Source organism: Nansenia antarctica (genome assembly GCF_963989245.1).
Source record: "Nansenia antarctica genome assembly, chromosome: 8".
Lineage (NCBI taxonomy): Eukaryota > Metazoa > Chordata > Actinopteri > Argentiniformes > Microstomatidae > Nansenia > Nansenia antarctica.
In genome coordinates, this window is record NC_137678.1 from 13,683,742 (window position 1) to 13,701,810 (window position 18,069).

Genomic DNA, 18,069 nt, shown 5'->3' on the forward strand with positions numbered 1-18,069 from the left:
CTTCAAGGACAAAGAAAACATCGGTCGTTGGAAGTTTCTGTATTGATTTGTGCATGATAAACTGTGTTTAGTTTAATTGTAATTGTTTTTTTTCAAAATTCTTTTTATTATTGGTTGTTTTCTATTTTTTGTTTATGATGTCTTTGGTTCCTAATACTGGTCCTGGGTTGGTCTGTGTTATTGTGCTTCTTGTGTTGTGTGTTGGTGTAGTTGTTCTGTCTGTTGTTGTTTATTTTTTAATTTTTAATTTTATTTGAAAATTTTTTTTTTTTTTTTGGGATGTTTTGTGGGGTTTTGTGTTTTTGTTTTTGTTTTATGGTAGTTTAGTTTCGGAACACCCTCTGGGTGGTCCGAGGGGGGATGTGTAGTATATTTCTGTAGTATGTATGATCTATGTATGAATATGTGGTATGTTTTAGACACACACACATGCCAGGGCATGCAGGGACACAGATGACCAGCAGGGACCTTTGGGGGTTGAGCAGGGACACACATGCACGCTGGCCCCTCCCCTCTGGAGGGGAAAGGGGAGAGAGGGACACAGAGAGCTCTCTTCCCACCCTGATGTCCATGGAGAACGCATGTAACGTATGAATCTGCCTGTAACTGATTAAATTGTCTTAAACTAACTGTTCTTTGATTCATCATCAATAAGAATACACGACACAACAAACAACGTTTTTGTTGTAAATGGACTGACTTACTCTAACACCTTATTCCAAAGCACTTTACAATGGCCTCTCATTCACCCATTCACACACACATTCACACACCAATGGCGGCAAGCTACCATGCAAGGCGCCAGCCCGCTCATTGGGAGCAATTTGGGGTTCAGTGTCTTGCCCAAGGACACTTCGACTTGTGGCCACAGCCGCCCCTTAATTTGTGACTCTTTTAATCCAAAGCGATTTAGAATTTACGAATTTCAGGGACATACCGCCTAGAGTAATTTAGGGCTAAATGCCTTACTCAAGGGCACACTAGTGGTGTGGTTTCAGGCGGGATTTGAACTCACAACCATCCGATCACCAGTCCAACTCACTATCCACTAGAGTCGAGCACCACTGTTTGTTGTTAATGATGTTAACATCAGATAGAACGGGACAGGGGGCATTCATTTATGAAAGAGAGTGTCACAGTCAGGTCTGTGTAAAAAAAAAAAAAACGTCTTTTATGACACATTTCCATTCCATTCCATTCCATTCCATTTATTATGACCTCATCAAAAGCTGGTACGGTTATTGTATGAAGCTGGGCAGCTTCATTCTCACCACCACTGCCTGTTATAACTTGTGTTATTATAACTTGTGTTGGTTGTTGTCATACTATTATTATTAATGAACAATTAATGAGCAGCTTCATACAATACAATTGTTATTTATAAAATTACAATACAATGGTATAATAATACAGAGCGCCTCCTGGTGGTGGAGGGCGGCATTTCAGACTAATTTCCGAACATTCCCGAATATTCCCGAGTCGGAGCGCGGCTCTCCGGAAGATCCGGGTGCTAAGGCTTTCAACATAAACAGCAATGGCGGAGGCAGCAGCAGCAGCAGCAGCATCCACAGCGGCTCCAGCAACACCAGGAGGCTGGACCAAACACGTAACTTGCAGGTAAGAGCGATACTCGCAAGAATACACTTAATCGTGTCGACTTCGATGTGATTCACCGTTTGAGACCGGATCGCCGTTGATTCGGGCGTTTCGCGAGAGATTGACAACGGCGTCTTTTGTGCCGTGTTGTTTGTTGTGATAGTCCCAACAGCCGCGATGCGAAAGACAGCTGCTGGCTTGTCAGGACACAGCGATCGCTTCGGCTCGCCGTTGTTTTTCCTCCGACGCTGACAAGTCAACTAGGTTTTTGCAAAACATCCGTAACGGTCAAAGAGAAAAAGCCGTATGTAAAAAAAACGCCATAATGAAAGCCCCGGCGCAACGCTCAAACTGGGAAATAGAAACACTGACTGACTGACAAGTTCATAACATAACAGTGAAATTAGGGCATCTCAATAAAGTACACGTTTAGTCGACTAAACGGGTCATAGCGTGTGATATTCTCACCACCACTGCCTGTTATAACTTGTGTTATAACTTGTGTTGGTTGTTGTCATAACAGCATTATAAATATAAACATTCCAAGCGGAAGACATTGGTTCACTCCAGCTGGGTGTTACTAAGCTTGCTACTTTGCAGCTGATCCAGAAAAAAAGGAAAAAAAGACCCATTTGTTTTCAGGAACTAACACGTCTGTATGTTGTCATAGTAGATAGACACTCGGAAAGGGAATTGGCTTACTGTGTGTGGCCATTTTCCTGTGTACATGACGTACAACATTTCACATTTTTGATGAAAGCAACGATTTGTTAAATAGTCAACTGAATACAAAAGATCCGTTTTGGGGTTGTGATTTGTAATTAAGCCCAAAACAGTGCTGGAACCTGATTTTAAACTGAAATGGTACACACTTTTGTTGTTGTTGTTGCAGGTATTTCATGCATGGGCTTTGCAAAGAAGGGAGCAACTGTCGATATTCCCATGATCTCACCAGCAGCAAACCAGAAGCCATGATTTGCAAGTTCTTTCAGAAAGGAAACTGTGTGTTTGGGGACCGTTGCAGGTAAACTCTATGAAATGTGAATTATGCCATGAGTGTGTTCTGTAAAAGGAAAGTAATAATGTCAGTTTTATGGCGGTAGGCGCATGTCTTCCGTGTGAGTAAGTTGTGCCTGTTCGCCCAGTTGTCTCTTTGGCTCAAAGTCAAAAGCACACTCAATGGTGTTTTCTAAATACTAGCCACTACATTCAAGGTGTCATGTATCCTTACTAGCTAACACCTTTCGATTAGTATCAAAGCATTTGTTTTTGAATGACCTCATGACAGCATGTGTGGTTGGCTAGGCTTCTGAGAATCGTGACACCAGAGAACGCCGGTTCCTGGTAATGTCAACATGTTGTTCATGTTTGTGTTCCGGGGCCAGCCACCAGAGAGGGGTCATGACGGCCCTAGTGACGGGTTACCATGACCCACCACCTCAAACACTTCCTATTTGCATTGTTCTATGGAGCATGTGAAACTGCCTTCAGAGTGTCTGTTACCGTGGAAACAAATGTTCCATAATTTTTGAATTGTCACAATTCATTGCCTTGATAATATCAGTTACATTTGGTAAATGATGAGATGGGAAATGTCAAACTGGAATGTGACACTTTGATGTTGAAAAGATGAGGTAAGGCTTACGCAGAATCATTAGATAGCATCCTAAGAAATCTCACTCGAACTGATTAGAAGGCTCTAGACTTCCCATTGAGCTAGAACCAGACATTAGCCAGCCATTGCAGACAATTGTCTGGTTGATATGTCTGAGTTCAAAAGCGATCCCCATAGTTACCGCTGCTCCCAGGTCTATTGCAGGGGAATGTCTTTGTTAGCTGAATGTTTCATCCTCTGAAATAGTCAAATTCATATTGATTGGTTGCCTACTGAGAGGGCTATGACTTTGACCGTAGCAGTCCATCCAGGGTAGTGTTGTTGTTGTTGTTATTATATTGATAGACATTCCTCTGTCCATATGATTGAGATGCAGTGGGACTGGGGAGGGATGTCCTCATTATACCCCCTGATCTGCGGGGGGCTCTGCAGCCTCCATGAAGAGCCAAAGAGAATGACAGGGGCCCTCTGTGGGGGGCTTTATTATGGATGAATTCTGTCAGGCTGTAGCGAGGCCTATTGTGGTGCTTCTCTGTCTCTTTCCCTGCAGCTCCCAGGCCAGACGGAGCTCACTGCAGCCTGCATGGCAATTGCATAACCCTCTGTGTGTCTCTTTTCTCTAAGTCCCTCTCTCTCTCCCTCTCTCCCCCCCCCCCCTCCCATCCCTCTCTGTCGCTGTTGCCGGGTTCAGTCGGTTCATTCCGCCATTCTGCAGCACCACCGCGCTCCTCTGTCATTTATTTATGCGCACCTCGAAGCCCCCCCCCCCCTCCTCCGTCTTGTTTGCCCAATGCTCTGGGGGGTTTCTAAGGCCGCCGTGGGGACTAGCAGTGGGCTCTGGGAATGCTTGGGAACGTGAAGGGGCGGTTTGAGGAAAGATAAGGGCATTTCTTCCATGCTATGTATGGCATGGCAGCGCTCTCTGTCTGTCAGTGAACATTAGTCATCCTATATACTGTGGGGGGGGGGGTCTTGTTTTTCCTGCAAGGCTTGTCCATTGTCCACACAATGATGGTACGTTGGTAACGTACTGTATGTAATGAAATCAAACTCAATCTAGGACTGCATTGATCACATGCCAAAAATGTTGAGGTGGCCAAAAATTGTTTATTTTTAAAGCCTATATAGTAAGTAAGTAATATTTATTTATATAGCACATTTTACAAAGACACAAACAGCCGCCCAAAGTGCTTAACAGAAAACACCAGTAAAAGAGTAACAACCGATAAAAATACACTAAAAACTAGGTGCAATACAAAAGTGCAGAAATAAAAGTACAAAAAGTGCAGTGTTGGGAGGCAGGCTCACCTCAGGTCAAAGGCCAGGGAGAAAAGGTGTGTCTTAGCTCATTTTTGAAAAGCCTCGACGCTCTGGGCGGATGTATGGTTGTTTATTCGACGAGAGGCTGTTTTTTAGTTCTTCTTTTCATTTGTCCACCTTATGACAAAGTGGTGTGACCACCTCATCAATCATGCATCATGCCAGTGGTTTGATGTCCTGGGACATCGAGAAGTGTCAAGTAACAAGTAGGCTAAAGATTCAGAAAAGTCAAAGTTTAATTTTGTAAAACAAAAGTAGGCTTAGTTGCACATTATGTATGGTATAATTATAGAATCTGAAAATAAAACACTGAATAATAGATGACGGGTCAAACATAAGACATGTACATTTATTCCCATTGATTTCTTCTAACAGTCATGGTATACATGACTGAACAAACTCAACCCCCTGACAAGGGGTCACATGACCAACTAATGTAGAGGAGGGGTTTCAAGACAGACTGATTAGTATAGGCCTACTGATTTGAAATGATGATTACAGTCGTTGGTTGCATTCGGGACCACTTATGATGTTTACATGATATGTAAACATATTGTGTTTTTACACGTGAATCACTCTCTGTGTTTGTGAGCCAAAGGAATTGCCTGAATCAACTGAAGCCACTACAAGTGTTCCGGGTACATTGTGTCGCAGATGAATGGGCATGGGCACACCTAGCAGACATCCTGTCGACACGGACTATCCGTTTTTTCCTTATTACATTTGTATGTTTCATAGTTGGGTCTCTGGAACTCTCTTCCACAAGACATCCGCAATATTGACTCTCTCTCCACCTTCAAATCTTGCCTGAAAACTCACCTTTTTAAACTGCCGTATTTTTAACTGATTGTTGTTTTTAAGTCTTGTTTTGTTTTGTTTTGTTTTTGTTTGTTTGGATCACTGTTTGAGCTTGGTCTGTTGCTTGTTTTTAATTATGCTTTGTAAGGTGTCCTTGAGTGCTTTGAAAGGCGCCCATAAATAAAATGCATTATTATTATTAGGCTATTATTATAGTCATGTTTGATCTTATTTTAATGTATGTTTTATGACTAGTATTTTTATGTAGCCTAATTATTGTCAATAATAGCTTGTGACAATTGGTATGGGGGATGCAAATAGTGTCGCACCCAAGCGCCCAGACCTGCCTGATGTTGATCACTGCCCCAGTTATGCCTACTAGTCAATTCGTTTTGCAGTTAGCCTGTGTGCCAAATCTGGCGCTAGTTGAGGAGAACTCTGCAATCTGTATTCGTATCTGTCTCATAACTGGGAGAGCCAGTCTAGTCTAGTCTTACAGGAAGTGAGCATTGAGCTCTCTTGTTAACTGGTTATTTGTATATTAGAGACCAACCTAATTTGACATTAAGAGGCTAGTGAGGGTGCCTTCAAGAAGTTATAGTGTAATAGTTATAGTGTACACGTTGAAATCAAGTCCCTGGCGCCACCAAAATCCATCTACATAATCACAGATGATGGACTAGCCTAATCCAAGTGTTTCTCTTTCCAATGACATTTAAATTGAGTCCCTCGTGGCAGATAATTCAGTGTGTAACCCCCTGCTCCTATGCTTTATTAAATAGTGCTCTAGCAGTGTCTTGGAGAGATATGGTACAACGAGTCCCCCTTCTAACTATAGCCTCCTATTTCTCCTTTTTTTTAATTAATAAAACCTATTGTTCTCAGTACCGGTTGGAGAGCAAATAATGTAGTTTCATTTCATTTCAACTCAACTTTATTCGCCATGTGCAGTGCACTAGGAACATGACTTCGTATTCTCCATGCTGAACAAGCTACAGTACATACAACAGCAAGATGACAATACAACAAAACTCAAGACACAATATCCAGTACCAATATGAGTGAATATTATGAATAAATATACTGTACAACTAAGTGCAAGAACATGTAAAGTGCAAGGTGCAATGATCAGGAGTTATTGAGGAGGGCTATGGCTTTGGGGAAGAAACTGTTCAAGTGGCGTGATGTTTTTGACCTGATGGCCCTGTACCGCTGTCCTGTTAGAATGTGCTATTCTAAGGAAGGTGTGTGAGGGTATTGTAGACAGTTGGTGGCGACAGCCAGATGTGATAAAAATCTGGCTGATACAAAGATAGTGATCGTCCGTCTGCTCGTCCATTGTGAAAGGTGATCGATGTCTCTCTCTCTCTCTCTGTCTCTCTCTTTCTTACTGTCTCTCTCTGTCTCTCTCAGCCCACAACACCTATTAACAGTTGAATGAGCAGGCATGGTGGGTGTCCTAAAGATATTGTCTCGCTTGTCGTCAATTCCTTTGCTATAGTAATGTGTATAGTATAGGTCAACAGTATAGTATAGGTCCCATCCATGTCTGTGATGTCGCTTGGGTGGTATTTCATCTAGCGCCAAAATTGTGACATTCACTTGTCCAATTTTCTCGCTCAATTATGTCTTAATTATGTCGTCATTATTGTCACTTTATTATCTTGGCTTATTGGCCTTATTTGTCTGTGCTGCACTGTCAAGGATCCGAAGCCTAAGAATCTGACTCTGTTACACGTGTGTAGTGTGACTTAACAATAAAACATGAACACATGTTTTCATCACGCGTAAGGGAATACCCAGGAAGACGCAGACAGCAGAAACAGCTGAGGCACGTGAGTTGAAATTCTCTACGTCAGAGTTCAAATTACCTGTTTCCATAAAACTTGATGCGAATCAGAGGTGATTTCGCATACGGCAAAAACCACCTCAAGCGAGCGTACCGAGTTTGTGCGTATTAGAGGTGATTCGCATCAAGCCGTTTCCATAAAAATCCTCATGCGAATCATCTCAAACTGATGCGAATTACCTTGAAATGTGAATCAGAATGTTTTATGGAAACGCACCTCATGTTTGGTTGTATCAGTAGGCAGCAGCAGTAATCATGAAACGCGAAAGTTTCAATCTTAGCAATAGCTGGTAAAGTTAGCATAGTGTCATGCTAATTATGTCCTGATTACTATAAGCTTCACTGCTTGAAACTGTGTGGTCGGGGATTCATTGTTGCTTATAGCGTGATGTGCTGCGTATAGGATCTGTAAAAGGTTAGCGGTTTAGCCAACCAGCACTTTAGTGTTGTTGTTCAGTATGCATTGATCCAAGTGCATTGAGTTTAAGTTCACATGTGTGGTGGTTATGTCTTTACAAATGATTGGAATGTTTCCCCCGCACACACAGCCTATGGTGGATCAGTGATTTTAGTTCCCTTTGTCCTAGACCCGTAGCCTATCTATGTCAGATGTACTTTGTCTTCATAAGTTGGTCATGTGACCACTGGTGTGTAGAGTCCGTGTTGTCATGTAGCCTACATATACATAACTGTCTGAAGTTGTACTGGGAAATACATACATGTCAGACAGACAGACATGTCTTTATTCTTAATTCCATCCAGTCCTTTCTCTATCCTTCAGTGTTTTTATCCAAATTCAGGGACACGTTCATGTAAATGTTGTTCAGCCTAATGTTAATTCATGAATGACAATACACCCTCCTCCAGTGGCGTTGGTTTCCACTGAGATAGAAACAACAACAACAACCAAAACAATGTTTTAGCCCGAGTCCAAACATGCTGAAAGACAAGGTCAGCCTTGCATACGCAAGTTCCATTACTGGATAAGAAACTGTCGAAATGAAGCCTTCATAATTTCTTTTGATGAGTTGGCCAAGGCCTATTTTTAGGCTGCTATTAGGTATTTTTAAAGCACCATAGCAGTGGTGTGTCCCATTTGACGACTACACTCAATTTGAGCTAGACACTTTGAAAAAAAGTCTAGTTGGAGTGGATGTTATGCAAACAGTGCTTTATGTGCCCCTCTTTTCACCCATAGGTTAGTTGACTTTGTTTTTATTTATTTTATCTTCACTGTCTTTGCCGTTCTCATGTATTGTTCTGTGTTGACCCTGAGTATTTCTGTTTTATTGTTTGTTTTTATTTCTTGCCGGGGCCTCTTGGCACAGATCATCATTGAAAAAATGAGAATTTGTTCTCAACTGATTTTATCTGGTTAAATAAAGGTCAAATAAATGTGGAAAGACTAGCATAAATATTGATAGCCTTCTGATCTCAGGCCTGTGTAGATGTAGATAGCCTGGGAGACGCTGTGTAGCCTTCCTCTGGAAGTATGTGCTTTGTGTGCCTCACTCAGATATGCATGAATGGAACTTTACGTCCCTTGAGAACCATTAAACAAATGCACCCCTGGTCTGTAGAATAGAAATAGACTTCAGAAACAACCATTTAGCTGGTGTTGGGCGTCTGAACACTGACAGATCTTTTTCCACATAGGATCTTTACAATTCCAGGTAGTCATAAATCAGAAGTTGAGAGGAAAAGAGATCTCGGTGTAATAGTCAGCAAATGTCCTGAGTGATATGATGATCATTCCAACATCAATTTAGTAACTTACTGTAACTTACTATCCTTTCCTGTATATACCTCTAACTACCATACTTGCCATACATTTTTGTACTTGTATTTCTGCACTTGTATTTTGTATTGCACCTTGTTTTTAGTGTATTTTTATCTGTTTCCCCCCTCTTTTTTTAAAACTAGTGTTTTCTGTTAAGCACTTTGGTCGGCTGTTTTTTGGCATTGTAAAATGTGCTATATAAATAAACATTACAAAACATGACATACTGCACTATCATGTATTATATACTTATATTTAAACACAACATTTATATATATATACTATTTGCACTTCTGGTTCGATGCTAAACTGCATTTGGTTGCACTTTGTACCCTGCAATGACAATACAGTTGAATGTAAATGTGATCCTTTTATCTCTCCTGCAGGTTCGAACACTCCAAACCAGCCAAGCAGGACGACGACCTGCCAGGACCCGAGCCGCAGACGCCGCCGCTGCGCTGCGCCCCCCTCCCCCCCCCCCTCGCCAGCGCTGCTCCAGACGCCTCCTCCGCCCCCCCCCTCGCTGCCCCCAGCGCTGCTCCAGACCCCGCGCTCAGTGGACCAAGCGGGACGGCCGACAGCCCCGATGAGACGCCGCTCGGCTCAGGGGCGGGGGACTGGGTCAACGCTGCAGAGTTTGTGCCGGGGCAGCCCTACTGTGGCCGGGGTGAGTGTGTGTGTGTGGGTGAGTGTGTGGGTGAGGGTGAGTGTGTGGGTGAGTGTGTGTGTGGGGGTGGGTGTGAGTGTGTGTGTGGGTGAGTGTGTGGGTGGGTGAGTGTGTGTGTGTGGGTGAGTGTGTGTGCAGGGTTCGAGTTATAAGCTGAGCTTTGTGGGGGTCTCCAAAATAACAGTGCGAAATGTTCTCATGCACGCGCGTGAATAATGCCCACACAGCATTGGGACTTACAAGTTTTAATTAGCCATAGGCTACTCATTTCACCACATCAACAGCACCACATGAAACAACAGCTATAAGCGATAGTCACGGGTATCTCGGCCAATAATTTTTTTGTTTTTGCTATACAGTCCATTCACTTTCACTGTTAGCACGACACATTGTCCACATCTCCATTTCCAGTGACATCGCACCTGACATAAATAATCATGTATGCTCGTCCATGAATTGTGCTTTCATCTAATGTTATGCTACTACGGGAATCAAGTGATTTGACATTAGAAATTAATTTGTTTCATCTCTTGTGCAATGTGCTCTACAATCTGGGCACATGAATGATCGGATCGGTGAGCAGGGGCCAACTGTCGCGCCATTCATCTCATTAAGTTTCATAATTGGATTCAGTTTTGTATAAGGCATCCTTTCTTTAGCGACAGTATAGGCTGCCCTGAACGAACTAGCTGTCTCCTTATACATACTGGAGGTGAGTTCTGCTACTTTCTTCGGAAGCACTTGCTTTTGTTTGAGCTCTGCTATTTCAACAGTTTCAACGTTAGGTGTCATAACAGGTGCAGCTGAATTCAAGTTTGGTTTCTTGGATGAAAACCCGAAACTTTCCAGGCTTGTCGACTCGGTCGGCAGCAGTGGCCTTTTTTGGGGCGGCATGATAGCTAGCTACTGAATATTTTCTTCTCAATAATCGTGTTTTCACGTTCGCAAGCTCTCAACGATCATATTCTGCTGTTGCACAATATTCTACTGCGCCCCATAGTGTCTTGGTGGTAAAGTGCAGGCAGTCAAAGGCATACTGTCATTTACAGGAGATTAATGCTGGTGCGCGTAGTTCTTTTGGAAAACGTGTTTATTTTAGAATATTTATCATATAAATAAATATAAATAATACTCATTACATTGACATTTTTGATCAAATAATGGTTGTGGTAATGTATTATTAGCGACCCCCACAGATGTATGATTTTACTGCTTTCATGGGAGCTCAGACCTTCCTTATGGGAGCTGAGCTCCCATTGGCTCCCACATAACTCGAACCCTGTGTGTGTGGGTGAGTGTGTGTGTGTGGGGGGGGGGGGGGTGTGTGGGTGGGAGCAATTTGGGGTTCAGTGTCTTGCCCAAGGACCCCTCGACATGTGGCTAGCCGGGGCTCGAACCGCCGATCTACCGACCTTGCGATCGTTAGACGGTGGCTCTACCTCCTGCGCCACAGCCTCCCCAGAAGTGGGTGTGTGGGCTGAGCACCGCGGTGCCGTTGGTATGCCAACAATGCCTTCCCGCTGCCAAGGTCCAGAGCACTGTGTGTATCTGGTTCAAGGATGAACGTTAACATGTACAGTATCTGAAATTGATGGGCCGTAAACATTCTCTATCACCTTAATGTAACGAGTCTAGTTACAACTGGCTTTAAGCTTTAGCCAACCTGTAGTCTCCCAAATGACCTACAATAAGCCCAACCCCCTGAAATCTTTCATATTCTATATTCTATGTTTAATGTTCAAGTCTGCAAAATGTTTTCTGATGTGGTGGTTAACTTTTTAAAGATGATCGTCGTGGGTGTTCTAAAGACACGGCACATAATTGGCAGGCAGCCGAAATCGAGTTGAACCGTAACTTCACTTGTACATGTTGCTGTGAGAGGCTCAGTACAGGCTGGTGTTTTCTCTTGGTCTACAATGCAGCCGAAGGCTCCCTAGTCTTACACAGAACAGGTGTTCACCTCTCTGGTACACCCTCAGGAGACCAGAACAGGTGTTCCTCTCTCTGGTACACCCTCAGGAGACCAGAACAGGTGTTCCTCTCTCTGGTACACCCTCAGGAGACCAGAACAGGTGTTCCTCTCTCTGGTACACCCTCAGGAGAGCAGGACAGGTGTTCATCTTCTCTGGTAGGGTTAGGGTTAAACTGGTAGTAGTCGCTCTATGAGTAGAGCAAGGGAATTTTTCCAGGATGCGCAGTGTACAGTTTTTTTTTACCTTTGCCTGCTTGCGTGCTCTGTCATCATGTGAAGCGCATTGAGTCACATCTTGTGAGAAATGCGCTATACAAATAAAACGTGATTGATTTGATTTTGGTACACCATCAGGAGACCAGAACAGGTGTTCATCTCTCTGGTACCCTCAGGAGAGCAGATTGGGAGGCACACGGGAAGCGGCATATTGGCCGGCCGCTTCCGAGGATGGTATAGGAGTATTTCTGGACTAGGATCCGTCGCGCAACACCGCCCCCGTCTGGTGCTGGAGTAACGGTACTGGGCTCGAGGAGCCAGTCAGCCTAGTCTGCCTGGCGACCTCCTCTGGGACTGCCGGCCACGGGGTCGGGCGGCGGATCCTTCGCACTAGGCAGGGGATAATTGGATGCTAAGTTGGGTTAAATTGGCTACCAAATTGGGTGAAAAGGGGATAAAAAATCTGAAAAACTAATTTAAAAAAAAAAAGGAGAGCAGATTGGGGAGTGCTGGGAATGCTGTGGCCTCATGCAGTGTGTTACTATCATTTTGTTCTCATGTAGAAGTCAAGGTTTCTGAGTTTGAGAACTAAACCGCTGTTGTTCCTGTAAGAGCTCGGTCGGTCACAAATGTGTCCATCTGGTCAGATTAACCAGCAGGGTCATTCCACAGAGTTGCTCGATTGACAATTTTGTTTCCTTTTCCAGTAATAAAAGGGTATTTCTTATCAGAAAGGCTTTAGAAAATGTGTGTGTGTGTCTAGCTGAGCAAGGTAACGGAGCCTATACAAGCTTCACCCTGAATTAAACCCTTTTAGCCACCAGACAAACTGAATTCAGCCATCCCCTTTAGCACTTCTAGCAGTTGGTGATGGTAAGTAGAAGTAGCCTTGGCAGTGCTTTTTTATGTTGCCTTGGCTTTAATGTGTGTGTGTGTGTGTGTGTGTGTGTCTGGTTGTCTGTGTGTGTGTGTGTCTGGTTGTCTGGTTGTCTGGTTGTCTGTCTCTCTCTCTAGCTGAGCCCGGGAAGGAGGAGAGGCCAGGCCTCCTCATAGAGGACATTGAGAAGGACCCAGCTGCGGACGACAAAGAGCTGAGGAAGCAGCTGTGTCCGTACGCCGCCATGGGCGAATGCCGCTACGGCCTCAACTGCGCCTATCTCCACGGCGACGTGTGTGACATGTGCGGTCTGCAGGTGCTCCACCCAACCGACAACTCCCAGCGATCGGAGCACACCAAGGTAACGATAATAATAACTAGACAGGGACAATTCCTGTGGAAATTGTGAAGTGTGCTTGCCCCTCACAGCCAGTAGGGGGCAACTCAGTGGCCTCTGGGCCACCCCGCCTGCACCTGGGCCACTCCACTGCATCCCCCGGCGAAGACCGCGTTTCTCTAGCTCACCCAGGGGCCGAGCTAGCTAGCGCTTGCTTACTAGCGTTAGCTAACTAACGCTAGCGAACTAGCTAACTCCCCTGCACCCCCCGGCGAAGACCGCGTTTCTCTAGCTCACCCAGGGGTTGAGTTGTGGGATACACTTAATAACTTGGATTTATATAGCGCCTCTCATAAAACCCAAGGACGTTTGACAATTCTAAAGGAAATGGTCAGACAGACAAAACAGAAAACAAACAAGACAAAACAGAGACAGTGACTAGGGGACCAAAGGCTGCTTTGAAGGAGTCCAGGGTAGGGGGGTGCATTGCGGATCACTATGGGGAGAGTGTTCTAGAGGGTAGGTGCAGCCACGCTGAAGGCTCTGTCCCCAAAAGGTCCGTAGTTTGGTACGGGGGGGGGGGGGGGGGGTTGAAAGGTAACGGACCCTATACAAGCTTCACCCTGAATCAAACCCTCTTAGCCACCATACAAACTGAATTCAGCCACCCCCTTTAGTACTTCTAGCTTGGCAGTGCTTTTTTATGTGCCCAGACACTACTAGTGGCAAGTGCTATAGGAAAAACGGTATCTGAGGGCCAGAATTGGGGGGGGGAAAAACACTGCTTCGATGGATGAAGTGTTTGTAATAATAATAATAATGCACTTTATTTGTATTCCACCTTTCATTCAAAAGAATCTCAGAGTGCTACAGAGTTAAAAAGACTAAAACAAAAAACTGCTAAAAACATAGAAAAAACACAAAATTAACGTCTTAAGAGTCCAGGCTCTGTACTACTGATTGTAGGTATTTCTAGTGGTTTCTAACAGGCCTTGTTCCAACTCCCCACCCTCAGGCTTGCATCGAAGCTCACGAGAAGGACATGGAGATCTCGTTCGCCATCCAGCGCAGCAAGGACATGATGTGCGGCGTGTGCATGGAGGTGGTGTTTGAGAAGACCAACCCCAGCGAGCGTCGCTTCGGCATCCTGTCCAACTGCAACCACTGCTACTGCCTCAAGTGCATCCGCAAGTGGAGGAGCGCCAAGCAGTTTGAGAGCAAAATCATCAAGTAAGCAGGGCTCCCACGGTCCTTGAAATCCTTGAAATTGTTTTTCTGTGCTGTGGTAGAGAAGGCAAGAGACCATCTAGTGTTCACACATTCAAGCCTCTCTTTTTAATTGTTGTCTGTGAGCGGATAGTTCCTATTATATTAATTCTCATCTAGTTCTGTCTCAAACTATGCCGTGTTGGGTCCTTGAATTTGAGGGAATTGAGTCTTGAAAGTCCTTGAAAGGTGGGCAAGGGAAGGAGGAAACTGACAGGCTCCAGGGGTGGGGGGGGGGGTTGGAAAATGGATGGGGGGGGGGGGGGTGGAGTGGGAGTGCTTCTCCATTGTGGTGTGTCTAGATTATGTTGTGCCCCCCCTGGGGCACTTTTGTTGTTCCTTTGAAGTTCTTAGCTATGTTGCTGTTACAAAATGGCACCCCGCTGTCCCAGGGTTTGTTGTGCAATGACTTTTTCTTTCAAGTCTTAAAATCCTATTATGTGAGCACGTTAAATGTTTGGAAAGATGTTTTATTTATTTTTTTACCTTCCACATTTTAAAATCTTGTGCTTCTCCACCAGGTCCTGCCCAGAGTGTCGGATCACGTCCAATTTCGTCATCCCGAGCGAGTACTGGGTGGAGGACAAGGAGGACAAGCAGAAACTCATCCAGAAATACAAGGATGGCATGGGGTACAGATTATTGGATTCATTATATGGCCCACTGTAAATAAATTAAAAGCCTGTTTATCCATTGAGTGTATACTCGATGCAAAGTGCTCTGCCAGACTACCACTTTAGTAAACGAGATCTTCCTTTTGATTGATATTTGTCTGAGGAGCTTCCTCATCAATCACTCAAGTCCAGAGCTGTTTCCGATCACTGTCCTTGTTTAGCTTCAGCAGGATGGATGCAGTAGTATGTCCCAGCTGGGTTCGTGGGAACTATGAGGCGTTACAGCAGTAATAATAATAATAGTAATAATAATACGTCCTACAAAGACACTTAGATTTAGATTTAGTCATCAAAAAATTAATTAGACCACTGCAAGTATATCTAGATTTCGGGCGGAGAAGCGGCGAACAAGCAACGCCAGCGTCCTCTCTCGACCGGCATTTTTTTTTAAAAGTAGAGTGTATGACCTGCTGAACCTCCTTCCCCTGTTTTCCGTCCATAACCACCAGGAGCAAAGCGTGTCGATATTTCGACGAGGGCCGTGGGACCTGCCCGTTCGGCTCCAACTGCTTCTACAAGCACGCCTTCCCCGACGGAAGCCTGGAGGAGCCGCAGCCCCAGAGGAGGCAGACGGGCTCTAACGGGAGGAACCGGGTAAGAACCCTGAGGGAGGAATTTTTTTTTATAGAGATTTTTTTTTAAATATATATAGATTTTTTTTAAATTGAATTTCACATGAAGACATGTACACAACAGGACATCAGAACAACTAGTGTTCGTGGGGAAGGTTATTGTCCCAGATAAGAGTAGAAAACTGGTTTTGCACTTCCCCATATGCAGTACATTGTCCATAAACAATAACAGAGCATGTATTTTTCTTAACAAACAAAAAACACAAGCAAAAGAAAAGAAAAAACGGGGGAGGGGGGCATGTCACATATCAGAAATAAACAGAAAAATACAAAATATAGTGTAATGAAGAACTATGGGGTGGGGTGGAATGGATGTTATCGCCATGGGGGGGGGGGGGGGGTTACTCTCGTGTTTATAGTGGGGGGGGGGGGGGGGTGTGTATGATAAGGAAAAGTTTTGAAAAGTTTGTTACTTCTAACTGAATTTTGAGGTGGTAGATTTCCAATAGACTTCATGCACCGCACCTTCTTTTATGTTGTGTGATTTTGAATCAGCCCACGGTTAGGCATGGCAAAATACAACCCACCAGACCTCATTTAGTTTTAACAACATCAACCCCCCCCCTCCCACACCTTTTCCATTTCCCAGAACTCGAGACGAACGCCCCTGTGGGACATCTTCGACGAGCGGGAGAGCGGCGACTCATTCGACACCGAGGACGAGGAGATGGTGACGTTCGAGCTGAGTGAGATGCTCCTCATGCTTCTGGCCGCCGGCACGGATGATGAGGTCACGGACTCGGAGGACGAATGGGACTTGTTTCACGAAGAGCTGGACGACATCTATGAGATTTATCTATAGCACTCCTGCCCGCTAACCTGCCCCCCCCCCCACCCCTTCCCGCCCTCACTTCCCCCACCTATACTAGACACTAGAATGGACTGTCTCGTGTGAGTGATGGACAGTAGCTTTTTCCCCCTGTGTTGTGGCAGTGCCTTTAAGCAGGCCATTATTAAAAATGAACTAAATAAAAAAGACAAAAAGATGAAGAGGCTGGTGGTGCGCTCATGCTAAACATTTTCTAGAACGCTGTCCTTGTGAATCTTCCTGTCCTTGTCCGGTTCCATCTGGAAAAAAACAAAACAAAAACAAAAAAGACAAAAAAAAAGATAAAACAACAAAAAGAAAAGAAAATGAGAAATAACAAAAAAAACGTTAAAATATTGGTCATAAAACCTTGTTCAGTTTATTTGTGGGTGTGGGTTTGACTTGTGTATCATCTACCCCAGGTGTTGTATTATCTTGTTTTGGAGACTTTGAGGATACACCTACCTACTCTGCACAACTACACTTGTTACTGGTGATGGCTGTATAGTGGTTCTGGAATATTCCTCTTCTCATGCACTGAATTGAATTGGGTGGAGGCAGCGGTCAGCTTCCTTTGTTCACATTGCACAAAAGCACTCTTATGTTCACTTCGCTTTCCTCTTCTTCCTCTGTCAAGGGCGGAATGTCGGTGAACACACTTTTTATCTCTAAAGTAGTTTTATAATGGGCCCAAGTGCACATTTTAACCGTCCTGAATCGCACCCGTTCAGGAACACCTGTGGTACCTAATGACAAGTCCTTTCCTCAGAACCAAGCTTAAGTGACACTTTGTGATTTGGAATAATCATCAAACAGGCAACAGACTTAAATGCAGAAAAGAACGAGGCTGAATGTTTCTCAGATACCATGTCTATAATTACATGTAGATATTTCTTTGTTTTGCTTCAAGTGTTTAATGCATTATAAAGCCAGCCTAACAGATGGCCCCTCCACAAAAACTAAAGCTGGTCAGTTCTTGTTGAACTCTATTGGAATGCATATGTTTTTACTGAAATGTCTGTTTTCTATTGGTCCAGAGTCATCCATCTTAACTTGAAAATTAAAAGTTTATTATGAAAGTTTTGCAGCTTACAGAGTGGGTTTCATTTCTTTCTCTTGTGTTCCATTACTCATTGTGCTCTCAAACGGATTCAGAGTCAATGTTATTTGCATGTTCATGTTGCATAACAATGGTTTGTGTTTGTTTTGCATTGTGCACCACAACATATTTGAACAAAAACAAATACTTTAAATACAGGGCTCCCATGGGTCCTTGAAATCTTTGAAAGTTTGTGAATTTGAAAAAAAAAATGAAAGTGCTTGAATTCCGCTCTCTCTCAACTCTCGTCAACTAGTCTGTATTGCTTAACTTGAAACATGAAACATATTTCACAAATATTGTTTTGCTGTGCTGTGGTAGAGAAGGCAAGAGACCATCTGGTATCTTTTTAATTGTTGTCTGTGAGCGGAGAGTTCCTATTATATAAATTCTAATCTAGATCTGTCTCAAACTATGCCGTGTCGGGTCCTTGAATTTGAGGGAATTGAGTCTTGAAAGTCCTTGAAAGGTGCTTGAATTTGATGTTTCAGAAGGTGTGGGAACCCTGAAAATATGTTTTAGGCTAGAATACTGCATGGGGCCCCCCCTGAAACAATTATACG

The 18,069-nt window shown here is 44.0% G+C and overlaps 1 protein-coding gene across 1 annotated transcript; it reads left to right on the forward strand.

Moving 5' to 3' along the window:
- Window positions 1–1,534: 1,534 nt before the first annotated feature.
- On the forward strand, window positions 1,535–17,422 carry mkrn1 (makorin, ring finger protein, 1; the record flags this gene model as incomplete). The annotated part of the gene is made up of 8 exons (XM_080537855.1): window positions 1,535–1,617; window positions 2,489–2,620; window positions 9,345–9,625; window positions 12,828–13,051; window positions 14,043–14,257; window positions 14,815–14,925; window positions 15,417–15,561; window positions 16,189–17,422. The coding sequence occupies 8 exons, from the start codon at window positions 1,535–1,537 to the stop codon at window positions 16,399–16,401; spliced, it is 1,404 nt and encodes a 467-aa protein (XP_080393981.1). The 3' UTR covers window positions 16,402–17,422.
- Window positions 17,423–18,069: the final 647 nt, after the last annotated feature.